Source organism: Periplaneta americana, chromosome 6 (genome assembly GCF_040183065.1).
Source record: "Periplaneta americana isolate PAMFEO1 chromosome 6, P.americana_PAMFEO1_priV1, whole genome shotgun sequence".
In the NCBI taxonomy this organism is placed as follows: domain Eukaryota; kingdom Metazoa; phylum Arthropoda; class Insecta; order Blattodea; family Blattidae; genus Periplaneta; species Periplaneta americana.
The window spans coordinates 42381693-42395206 of record NC_091122.1 but is presented as its reverse complement, the minus strand read 5'-3'; the positions used below and the strand labels follow the sequence as shown (position 1 = coordinate 42395206).

The 13514-nt window shown below is 35.3% G+C and overlaps 1 protein-coding gene across 3 annotated transcripts in view; it reads right to left on the bottom strand.

Annotated features, from left to right (window-relative positions):
- Positions 1–13514, bottom strand: part of LOC138701288 (trichoplein keratin filament-binding protein-like) — a 354032-nt gene that overhangs the window by 17071 nt on the left and 323447 nt on the right. For all 3 annotated transcript variants that reach the window (XM_069828022.1, XM_069828023.1, XM_069828024.1), the window contains 4 exons: positions 11579–11805; positions 10048–10176; positions 6962–7201; positions 2767–3034 (listed from right to left, as the gene is read on the bottom strand). In XM_069828022.1, the coding sequence (XP_069684123.1) occupies positions 2767–3034; positions 6962–7201; positions 10048–10176; positions 11579–11805 (864 nt within the window). The remainder of the gene's footprint in view (positions 1–2766; positions 3035–6961; positions 7202–10047; positions 10177–11578; positions 11806–13514) is intronic.

Here is a 13514-nt window from a genome sequence, read left to right as displayed (position 1 = left end):
AAATGCTTTGTAGCATTTAGGCAATTTATATTATTAAATTTCCTTATATTTGCACCATATAAAACTTTGGTCTATACGCCCTTTATCCATATAATGATTTGCTTAGGGGATTTAATGTAGCTTTCAGATTTAAATTTCACACGGAACTGAAACAAAGATAGATTTTATGACATTCATTATCTACTTCTAAAGTAATTTACATTATTTCAGATATACTGAGTAAACATTAAGTATGCAAAGCAAAATCTCTGAATATAGGCTAACAGAAAAAGAAAATCTCTATTTTCTGTGAACATAAATAAATAAAATTTATTCTTTGTATAATCCTGATAACAATAAGCCCAAAAATCTGAATATTGTAACAAATCTCTTTATAGAACATAAAATATTTCCGTCTGAATCTATGAGTTTCATAAGTTTGTTTACTCTTAAAGCAAGGACAATAATGAACACAAAAGGCAGTCAAAGGAAACAACTGGACTGACTAAATTGAACTTATATATTTGTTTAAGTCTCTTCCAAGAGAAAACACACACAGTACAGTATGCGTAACGCGCAGCACTAGCTCTACTTGTAGACTGACTGACTAAATCGCGCACGCACGCACGCACGCACGCAGCCCTGTCCTGCAGGTATGTACAGTACAATCAAAACAAAATTTCGCTACTATAATTAGCGACTTATTCACTACATTTTAAACCGTTTTCCCGAAGAAGGGCGTAGAGGTCCATCCACCTTTCTTCCGGCAATCCCCTCAATAATTTCAGAAATAACAATAATCCAATACTAATGAAATCGCAAAATATCTCTGAAGCACGCTGAAGACAATTCTCTCAACTATTTCTATGGATACAAAATTAACAAAGCTCACAACAGTGGTAAATTCGTTTGTTTGGTTTCAACATTTTTATTGCATAGATCAGACCTGCAGAACTGTAGCTTCTCAGAGCGAATGTCTTCGTACCCCTTCTATCCCAACCACCTTTTCTACCAGTGTGGTCATAGCGTTCTAGTTACACTCGGCTGCATCAACATTCATTCTTGCAGTGGCAAGTACACGATATGCTATCACGAATTGCAAATGAACAGATAATAAAATCCTTAGAAACATACCTTTGGAAAGTAAGAGAAAAACGAATGAGGGAAATAAATAAGTTAAAAGACATGTAAAATAAATTTTAAAATGCATGTGTGGATATAATGTTGTTGTTGTTTTCTAATGCCAGGCGTTTGACAATAAAGTCATTTGACCTCTTGCACCCCAATATTTTTCAAAGATATTATCATGACCAGCCAATGAAGCACAGATTTTGAGGTGTTCCGAATCCATTTCTTGGTTTGAGTTGCACAATGGGCAGTTAGGGAACTGATATATTCCAATTCTATGCAGATGTTTGGCCAAACAATCATGGCCTGTTGCCACTCTAAATGCAGCTACAGACGATTTTCGTGGTAAATCGGGAATTAACTGTGCATTTTGATGCAGGGAGTTCCATTTTTTCCCTTGGGATTGAGTTATCAAATTTTGTTAGATTTAGTAACAGGTCTGTAAGTAGCAGTGCTGCCCTTCTTTGCTAAAGCATCTGCATTCTCGTTTCCCAGGATTCTACAATGGAATGGTATCCATTGGAATACAATTCTTTTATTGAGTGATATTAATTGAGAGAACATTTTAGTTATTTCTGCTGTTTGAGATGAAGGTGTGTGTTTAGAGGTGATTGATAGAATAGCTGCTTTGGAGTCTGACAATATAACTGCATTCCTAAATTTATTGATGTGGCATAGAAGATTCCTGAGACTTTCACTTATTGCAATGATTTCACCATCAAAACTTGTTGTTCCATATCCAAGAGATCTATAAAGGGAGAAGAGACAGCACGTAACACCTGCACCGGCACCTTGTTCTCTGGAGATCAAGGATCCATCGGTGTATAAATGAAGCCAGTTTTGTGGAGAGTACCTAATATTAATTGTCTCTAAAGACAATTGTTTCAGTATTTCAGTGTTTACTTCTGATTTCAGTATTTCTTCTGTTAAATTTAGATTATATTCTATATTTAATAGAGTTAAAGGGTTTGGTTTAATTTGTAAGTTTTCTTTTAAATTCAGGATACTGATTTTCTGTTTTAATTCTTGAACAATGGATATGAAACTTTTTTGAGTTTTCAATCTACAGAGAGGACTGTATGAATGCCAATTGTTTCCTGGTAATCTGATAAGTTTTTCATATTGAATCAGTGCTTTTTCTTCTATTGTCATTTTGATGCTGTTAATATTAGTGAGGAATCTCATAGAATCTATTGGCGTTGTTTTGATTCCACCAGTAATGAGTCTGAGAGCTTGGTTTTGAACATATTCTATGTCGTTTATGAAAGGTGAAGTAATTAAAATTTCTCCGCAGTATGTCAGCACTGGCTGTATAAACATTTTGTATGTAGTGTTCAAAGTATTCCTAGAGCATCCCCATTTCTTTCCTGCTAGTCTTTTTAGGTGGATATAATGTAAGAAGGTCTACCTATGTATATATCTTTCTATTACTAGTAAAACCGATTAAGTCCACCGATTCTTAATTTTCCTGAGCTATATCCAATTATCGGGATTTCTGCATATCCAGATCGGCCCAATCCCCAATTAGTCTGGATAACTGGAGTTCTACTGGACTTTGAATGAAGTGTAGCATGGCGCAAAACTCAAATCTGGCCACAAATCGATATCCCCGATTTCATCCCTGTACTCTGACAGTAATATACTGTAGCAGTAACTTACTTGTATATCGATTTCCTTCTTGCGAGTCTCCTTCGCCTTCTTCAGTGCTTCGCGCTCCTCTCTCAGCTCTGCGTGGACCTGCTCGATGTGGGTCACCAGATCCTCTCTGGCCCTCACCAGTTCCCGCCGCTCAGCAATGTTGGCTTCCAGCTTTTCCTCTAGTTGACGCTGCAGAGTGACGAGCACTTCTGTCATGAGGAGCTCACGTGCCTCCCTTTCGAACCTCCACTTCTCCTCCTGCTGTGCCCACATCCGCTGTGCCTCTTCACTGGGAAATATCAACACGTGTACAAAATCAAAATTTACAGATTAAACACTTCTTGACCTAACTTACAGTAGCAGTCATGAACATTATACACGAGAGGTGTAGTTTCGACTTTTTCATTACTTACTTACTTACTTACAAATGGCTTTTAAGGAATCCAGAGGTTCATTGCCGCCCTCACATAAGCCCGCCATTGGTCCCTATCCTGAGCAAAATAAATCCATTCTCTATCATCATATCCCACCTCCCTCAAATCCATTTTAATATTATCTTCCCACCTACGTCTCGGCCTCCCTAATGGTCTTTTTGCCTCCGGCCTCCCAACTAACACTCTATATGCATTTCTGGATTCGCCCATACGTGCTACATGCCCTGCCCATCTCAAACGTCTGGATTTAATGTTCCTAATTATGTCAGGTGAAGAATACAATGCGTGCAGTTTTGTGTTGTGTAACTTTTTCCATTCTCCTATAACTTCATCCCTCTTAGCCCCAAATATTTTCCTAAGCAACTTATTCTCAAACACTCTTAATCTCTGTTCCTCTCTCAAAGTGAGAGTCCAAGATTCACAACCATACAGAACAACCGGTAATATGAGTGTTTTATAAATTCTAACTTTCAGATTTTTCGACAGCAGACTGGATGATAAAAGCTTCTCAACCGAATAATAACAGGCATTTCCCATATTTATTCTGTGTTTAATTTCCTCCCGAGTATCATTTATATTTGTTACTGTTGCTCCCAGATATTTCAACTTCTCCACCTCTTCAAAAGATAAATTTCCAATTTTTGTATTTCCATTTCGTACAATATTCTGGGACTTTACAGAAGATTAAATGATTTCACAACCAACATTTCGAAGGTTCGTCCTACCTTTGTCTTCAGGTGAACAAAAAAAGAAGGCACGAGAAAGACGAATGAATGGATAGGTGTAGAAAGAACAATCTTCTTGTTTGGGAAAATAATAAACAGTGCAGTGGATTCAAGCCCTAATCACATGTATATGAGAGGGTTAGAAGCAAAGGGGTACAAGTGAGATTTCTAAGAACATGAATTAAGTGTATCCAGGGCAAGCTAAAACATTTAAAATTTTAGTGACAAAGGGTGAAGCTGCATCCTGCTGTATTATTAAAATTATTGGAACCTTTAATAAATTCTTAACTCTTCAGAATGTGAAGCAATCATATCCTTAAACCAACAATTCTCTTTAAACTTCATAACCTTTAATTAAAACAACCTCATAGTATTTAAAACCAATTAGACAAGCCAAATATACCAAATTACGTCTGTTTGAAAAACATTAAATTGACAATGAAAATTTTTGTTTTAACAATAACAGTAGGCCTAGAATTAGAATTCAGTCATTTAAAAATTTTTCATCTCATATCTCAACACAATTAGCACATGATCCTTAATACTGTATCAAACAAATCACAACCTATACTAACCATTAAAACATACAGACTTACGATGTAGGTTCATTTCAGTATAGCAAATCCTGAGTACCACGACCAATCTTCAAATCATTGGTTGAATTATATCGCTACCAAGCAAGAACAGCAAACCCCTTTCCACCCCAGCTTTACTCAACTACAGACTACTACAGCCTGCACCATACAGGTGGCGACCAAAGGGCAATTGACATATGAGCATAAAAACGAGAAAATATCAGAACTTGCCACATCCAAAATCTTTCTTTTCTGAATACACATGCTCTAAGATCATAAAGAAATACCACTCATACATGTGATTACATTCTGCAGGATTACAAAGACAAACCACTCAGACATACCGTTACAAGGAATACATCTTTTAACCACACCACACACTAAAATTGAAATAAAAAATTTCACGGAATTTACGAAATCTTAAGTACTTTCAATCACATTTTCTCACAAATAACTTACGTGCACTTATACCTCATTCCTTTTGACCCCCTCACATCAGATTGGCCATTCCCATGTTATGAAATGGCAACATAAAAAGAGAACAACCATCAGAGCTTCACTATCGAAAAGGTATTTTTTGGATTGACCGCTAGACGATATTACTCCATGCAATTCAATAAGGGTTATAACGTAACTTCTTTTGCAGTATGGCAGCGTAGTGAAATTGATAAAAGTTGTCTTGCAATTCCCTTACGCTGATCAATCTGTTATATGCGATCGGAGATTCAAGTATGTATAAGAATATGTGAGAATACCAATGATCTCCTTCCTGAGAAGGAACAGAAAGGTTTCTTCCTCAGGCAGAGAGGAGAAGATGGAAGAGTAGAGAGGTCAAGAGAAGGCGTGAGAAAGAGGAAAAGAAAGAGGAAGAAAGGTAAGAGAAGAAAAGAAAGTCAGAGAGAAAGAGAAAAGGAAAGAAAAGAGAGAGGAAAAGAAAGATGAAAATAAAGAGGAAGAGAATCATGGAAATAAAGAGAGATGAAAATAAATAGAAAGAGAGGGATGAAAAAAGAGGGTAAGAGAGAGATGAAAATAAATAGAAGGAGAGAGATGAAAAGAAAGAGGGAGAGAGAGATGAAAATATATAGAAAGAGAGAGATGAAAAGAAAGAGGGAGAGAGAGATGAAAATAAATAGAAAGAGAGGGATGAAAAGAGAGATGAAAATAAATAGAAAGAGAGGGATGAAAAGAGAACGAGAGATGAAAATAAATAGAGAGAGATGAAAAGAAAGAGGGAGAGAGAGAGAGAGAGAGAGAGAGACAGAGAGAAAGATGATAATACATAGAAAGACAGAGATGAAAAGAAAGACGGAGAGAGAGAGAGATGAAAATAAATAGAAAGAGAGAGACATGAAAAGAAAGAGGGAGGGAGAGAGAGAGATGATAATAAATAGAAAGAGAGAGATGAAAAGAAAGAGGGAGAGAGAGAGAGATGAAAATAAATAGAAAGAGAGATGAAAAAAGAGGGAGAGAGATGAAAATAAATAGAAAGAGAGAGATGAAAAGAAAGAGGGAGAGAGAGAGAGATGAAAATAAATAGAAAGAGAGATGAAAAAAAGAGGGAGAGAGATGAAAATAAATAGAAAGAGAGATGAAAAGAAAGAGGGAGAGAGAGAGAGATGAAAATAAATAGAAAGAGAGAGATGAAAAGAAAGAGGGAGAGAGAGAGATGAAAATAAATAGAAAGAGAGAGATGAAAATAAATAGAAAGAGAGAGATGAAAAGAAAGAGGGAGAGAGAGAGAGATGAAAATAAATAGAAAGAGAGAGATGAAAAGAAAGAGGGAGAGAGAGAGATGAAAATAAATAGAAAGAGAGAGATGAAAAGAAAGAGGGAGAGAGAGAGATGAAAATAAATAGAAAGAGAGATGAAAAAAAGAGGAAGAGAGAGAGATGAAAATAAATAGAAGGAGAGATGAAAAGAAAGAGGGAGAGAGAGAGAGATGAAAATAAATAGAAAGAGAGATGAAAAAAGAGGGAGAGAGATGAAAATAAATAGAAAGAGAGATGAAAGGAAAGAGGGAGAGAGAGAGAGATGAAAATAAATAGAAAGAGAGATGAAAAGAAAGAGGGAGAGAGAGATGAAATAAATAGAAAGAGAGAGATGAAAAGAAAGAGGGAGAGAGAGAGATGAAAATAAATAGAAAGAGAGAGATGAAAAGAAAGAAGGAGAGAGAAAGATGAAAATAAATAGAAAGAAAGAGATGCAAAGAGAGATGAAAAGAAAGAGGGAGAGGGAGATGAAAAGAAAGAGAGATGGAACGAAAGAGAAGAATGAAAGTAAAAAAGGGAGAGAGATAGAGATGAAAAGAAAGAGGGTGAAAAAGTAGAGAGTAGAAAAAAGTGGAAAAGAGCAAAAGAAAGAGAGAGAGCAAAAGAAAAATGGAGATAGAAAGAAATGACACCCTGATACCTGTACCCGGTTAGGATAATATCTGAATGGAAGGGTTTAGGAAAAAGTATAAAAATTAAATCCCACTTACTGGAACAGAAATTCCATCTGTTTTTCACGCTCCTTCTCAATGCGCGACTGTTCTTCCAGCACTCGGCGGACATGCAGCATCTCTTGATATGCAGCTTTTCGCTCTTCACTCTTCCTAGTTTGTTCCTCCATTTCTGAGGCTAACAGCTTCTCGAGGAGACGAGTATCTTCTGCCAATTGCTCCTGCACCTCTTTGGCACGACGTCGCAATTTTAACTGGTACTGACGCTGCAGAAACGACCTTCAAGAACCAGAATTAATTTGCCATCTCATATGAATATCATTTTTTAATAATCATATCTTGATTTAACTATTAGAATACTAATTAATTTGTTTAAATATTTTTTAATGATGTAACATTCGTTTTTGTTACAAATGAACTGATAAAAATTATTCTCTAAATTTAAGAGATGTTTACATGGTATTACAAAAAATATGAACTTTTTACTAAAACTATATTAAAGCCAGTGGCGGTTCCTCGGGGAAGGGAAGGGAGGAACGTCCTCCGCACATTTTTCTTCTTTTGAAAGTAAATACGAAATGAAATATATGCCTTAAAATTCGAGGAAGATTCGATAATTTTTAAGTTCACAGCTGTAAGAAAACCTCGGTTGATCGAGATTTAAACCACGCGCACTCATGTGCTGCTAGAAAACTGTGAGAAGGATGCGAGATTGTTTGTGTGGAGGAAAGCCAATCCATTCCTCCTTTACTGCAGTTAACACACATAGGCAACAGCGCGCTAGCGGCCAGAGAAAGAAGCAGAGTTTTAAGCAAGTAAATGAACGGATAGGGAGGAGATCCTCCTCTGAATCAGCGCATGGGCGGGAAATAGAAACCGACTGGTCTTGCAGCAAGCTCACTGCTATCTAACGATGCTGCATTCAACCAGACTATAACACGTCAGTTAGGAGGAGATACAATAAAAACAGTTTTAACGCAAAGCTATGAAAGACACCATATAAACCATTTTAAAATTATAGATCAAAATATATTCATTGCACTTTATATACGCTATATTCATGGTTTGAAACTTTCGAGGATATTTGAAAGTTGAAGTTGGGTTTATATAAAACAAAGAGTAGTTCTAAGTTAGTATCGCAGACCTTTTTGGCCTCTGAAATTCACTTCCATTCATTGTTCACTAGACAGAACAACAGCCAAGTTGTCAGTTTTGTACAAATATATTTCAAATTGAAGGTACTGCAAACTACATTTTTAACATAAAAAAATTAATCGGCCACCGGCAACTTTGAACAATAATGGTAGTATCACTTCACAAGAACTGATATTCTTCAAAAGCATGTCATACTGAACTTGTAAAATGTACATGTGACAACACAGACCACGTGGGTGAGTGCAGTGTTCTCGCTTTCGTAACAGAATTTCTCATTCCCGTTTCCGTAAAACGGTTCCGATTACGTGTTAGTAGCTGGTCTCTTCCAACACATGTGATGCTGTAGTGTGCGTGAAAAATGCTGCGAGGTTGTGAATTTCCTTGTAATTGTTAATTTGTGCAATTATTCAACAACGAATGGAAGTGAAAACATATTATATTTTGGACAATTTAGGAAACTCAGTTTACAAAAACAGATTATTGCTTTACGAAAGGGAAGACCAAGCCCAACACTACCTGGTATTACATGTATGCATGTAGGCTAATTTGTAGCATGTTTCATTCAAGAAGGTGTCATTTTGTGCTGTTAACTTCTTTCCTCCTCTTAAGAAATATGCAGAAGCCGCCACTGATTAAAGCTAATACTTAACTAGCCCAGTAGCTCTCCAACAAACAATTATAAGAATAAGAAAGTTTCAAATTCTAGAAATCTAAACAAAACATTCCAAAGACACTACCTATTAATTAAGGTCAATATGTTCCCACTTTAGTAGTCTGATGTTTTCTGTAATTCATGAAAGCCTAGAATGTTATGTCTCAGTACTGCAAAAACAGCACACACTTTCTTTCCTACACACGTGTTTCTGACATATTTCTAAATATACAGAGTGAATCTCGAAGAAAGCTCGTAGTTTTGGGACATGGTTCTTGAAACCATTTTGAGTAAAATGTTCATAATATGATCATGGGTCCGACTTCGGAAGATTAAAGAGCTATGGAATTTACAGTAAACATTTCATTTATATGTTTTTATGGGAGTTTGTGGTAAAGAAAATGCATAAGCATATACTGAAATAACATGTGAAGAACAAGTTAATTTAGCAAAATTTTCACAAGAGAAATTTAAAACTTCACAATTAAGTCACCTTTGATTCTATAATACAATATTCAAATTTATCACATATTACAGCTGGGCCACTAAGTTATTTATGTAACTATTCAATGTTCAATGGTATATTCCCCGAGAGATTAAAATATTCAGTGGTTATTCCTATCTTCAAAAAGGGAGAAACAACGTCTCCAGAAAATTACAGACCCATACCAGTCTCCTCCAAAATCTTTGATGATGGGAAGAACAGATTTTTTAAATTTCGATAGAAGTTTCTGATTTTCTATTAAGATAGCCTGTGATTTTTCAGGTTTCAGAATCAATCCAAATTTATGTGACCACGAGGTTAGAGATTTAAAACCCGAATTGAATTTGTTATACTGTCATTCACTGAATCCGGACTGGCATGGATATACAGTTGTAGATCGTCTGCATAAAGATGGTACCGACAGTATTGTATTGCCTCTGACACATCGTATATTGAAAATAGAAGAGGCCCTAAAACAGAACCCTGGGGAATCCCAGTCTCCACAATGTGTCATGATGAAAACCGATCATCATGTGAAACAATTTGTAAGCAATCGCAAAGATGAATATATCAGTACTTTGTGTGGTGAGTTTCTCAACATCCAGTTTGCATAAAGTAAATATACACTCAAGAATTAAAAAGGTTTAGAAAAGCAAATGTAAGAAGATTCCATTGGAAAAATGTTTGTGAATTAGCCTATAATATATTTACAAATAATTTCTAGAATCTACCATATGTGTTTTATACATCATTAACTTTATGGAATATTAGAAGCTGCTTTGGGAATCTACGTGTACAAGTCAAGTGATCAATAAGACATGGAGTTTTGTTTACCCGAGTTCCACCTTCTTACGTCTCTCCTCTGCAGCCCTCCTCTCTATTAGCAGCTCTTCCAGTTTAGCTTTCCTCTGCATAGCCTCAGCTTCCTCTTTCTGCAGTTCCTCTGCTTTCCTCTCTTTCTCTCTACAATATAAGAATATGCAAATTATTAAGATACATTACTTCCGATGGAACTGTCGACTGTATTTAAATTTTTATTTAAATTTTATTTAGAAGAAAATGTCACAATAATAAACAAACTTCAATCAATTAATAAAGTCACATATTTTCACGTGTATTGCCCGCAAGCATGTATAAGCTGCACCCCCAATTTTGAGAAAAATTCGGGGGGGGGGGGAAGGGGAGAGAATTCTTATGGTCTTGCAGAGATGCTAAAACAAAGTTAGACGCTTAGTGTAAAGTCTCTCACAATGATGCTAGGAAGACGAAATTTTTATTGCATGTCCTAAATACTACACAGTAGGATTTTTTTTTGTAAACTGAATAATTTCGAAATTAAAAAATAAAACATATTTAATGGACACTAAAAATTTAAATTTTGAAGTTGAACATATTTTTAAGAACTTTTCTCTCTATTTAAAAAGGTAAAATTAAAATTTTAAGTTTTTTTCTAACCCTATCAGAGATGTAAAAAAATAGTCAAGCATACAATTTAAATTTTGTAAAAGAAGCTAGATTTTGAAAATATATAATATATATTTCTTAATTTGAATAACACAAAAACCATTATCTAATCGTAAAGGAACTTACTGTATATACAGGAATACTTATAGGAAGGGGATAAAATGTACAAAATATGAAGTCTCTACTTTAAAAATTGTATAAAATAGAAATTGCACCCATCACCACATTAATACAGTTACATAATTACATCTCCCTGAAGATTCTGCTCCCCTTAAAAGTTCCTTGTTTTGAAAATATTGCTCGTAAAATTCCTCCCAGCTGTAGTCTAGATCGATTTACTATGTATTGTAACATAGCTTCTATAGGTCACATCCAACTTATTTCGTTCTTTTCCCCATTCATGAGAAACCACGTTCAACATTAATGAGCCGGCATATTGAAGATATACTGGCAAAGAATTAACAACTCTGAGAATTGTTCTTCAAATTTAATTTCTTGAAGTGCATAATACCATCTTTCATGGTATAATTTACTTTTCCATTCTTCAGGATGTGTGCCCATAATAATTTTTTTTTTAATTCTGTCTGTCCACCGGTAAATTTTGTGTCATTCATTGACAAAAATATATAGGACATTCCAAACGTGCTGATAATGTCAATATAGGACACGACAAGATCATTAAATAAAGGACATGTCCTACATATATACAGGACGCCTGGCAATCCTATGGAAATGTTATTTCGTTGTACAACTAGGGTCATTTCTCTTCTGTCAACTTAAAGAAAAGTAAATTATATTGTCTGATTTAAGTTAACCTAGAGCAGTCTCCTCAATACAAGTGAATAAAGCAGTAACAGAGTACTCCGAACTCAGAAACTATCTACAAAGCTGAGGTGCCCACCTGAGTTCTTCCACTTGCTGTTTAATTTCAGCCTGCAGAGCCACTGCTCTTTCCTTCCTTTTCTGAAGCTCCTGTCTTTGACGCTCCTCATCAGCAAGTCTCAATGCTTCACGCTCCTTCATTGCTTCTAGTTGCTCTCTTTCTACTCTCTCACGTTCCTCTTTTTTCTCCTGTACTTGCTTTACCCATGCCTCGCGGACAAAATGCGTGTGCTGTTTTTGTTCAAGCTGCAATTAAGTCACATAACACATACAAATTATAGCCCACATATCCCAACTTAAGCAATAACATATATTTCTGAAAATTCAAAAGTATAAAGATTATAAAAATCCCCTGTAATGTAGAAGGATGGATATATTTTTATACATTTTTTTATTAACAAGTCAAGTGGTTGTAAGCAGGGATGATAAGTTGCAACTACGTATTGCCTCCATTAAAAGACGTAACTAGAAATTAAAGTTTTATAGGTATGATAAATTCGCTATACAGTAGAACCTCAATTATCAGTCACCCTATTAACTGATCGGTTGATTATCCGACTGTCTTTCTCGTCTTGTTTTTCTATCATCATTGGTATCATTGTTGTGTGAATTGTGACGTTATCGGAAACATTTTTAAACGACACCCTGTATTTTTCTGTATACCATCTGAAAGATTTTATTATTCTCCATGGTTACACGACATATCAATTGTTTTATACAACAAACGCTGCTATAGTAACAAAATAAATAATTGGACTTCTTGATGTTATGGAAGTATAAATTAACAGAAAATAACTATGTTATTAAGTGAAAGTAAGAGAATTGAGATTTTAATGATTGGATATGGTAGAAACACAGTCTAGTATATACAGTCACGAAGCTCAATACTTAGTAAATATGCATCCATAGATAGTTGCTAACCACTAGGATCGCTAATATCGCCTCATTACAGACAATGCGAAATAGTACCGGCACAGTCTATTGTTCCTAGCACCCTCAACAATTCAAGCTTCGTGACTGTATACAGTAGACTGTGGTAGAAACTCACACGCAATTTCCCCAGAAAGTAAATGTGTGGGCTGGGATTCTAGAATGCAGTTTTTGATGATGCACTTAATGCAAATCGGTGTTTAGAATTTTTGCGTGTTTCACATACCAGATCGTAAATGGGCAACATTTTGAACATTTAATTAATAGAACATTTGCTTCTGTAACACATTTATTTTGCTACCATAGCAACGTTTGTTTATAAAACAACTGATAGCTTGTGTAACCATGGAGAATAATAAAATCTTTCAGATGGTATACAGAAAAACACAGGGTGTTATTTTAAAATGTTTTCGATGACGTCACAACTCGCACGACAAAGATATCAAGAATGTTTTTTTTTTCTTTTTTGTGAAAAAGTGTCTTTTAAAATATTCTGTTTGACGTGTCCGAGCATTTTTCGAAAAACATTTCCATTCAGCTGTAGCAGAAAATATGCGTGACTTTTGAAACGCACTGTATATATTGCAGCATGTGAAATTAATATGGATTTTTGCAATTCTACGTTCTGCTGTAGAGTACAAGTTAATAGGATCATGAATGAAGTAAAGTATTATTTGTATTAAGCTAATAATTTTTTTAAAACTTGGTGGTTGGAATTATTACTTAATTACTATTGTGTAAGGGATGTTAATTTTAAAACAAAATTTGATAACACAATCTCAAGGGAAAAAATGAAACTCTCTGCATCATAATCCACAGCTAATTCCCGATTTACCACGAAAATCGTCTGTAGCTGCATTTAGATTGGCAACAGGCCATGATTGTTTGGCCAAATACCTGCATAGAATTAGAATATATCAGTCCCCTAACTGCCCATTGTGCAACTCAAACCAAGAAATGGATTCGGAACACCTCAAAATCTGTGCTTCAGTGGCTGACCATGATAATATCTTTGAAAAATATTG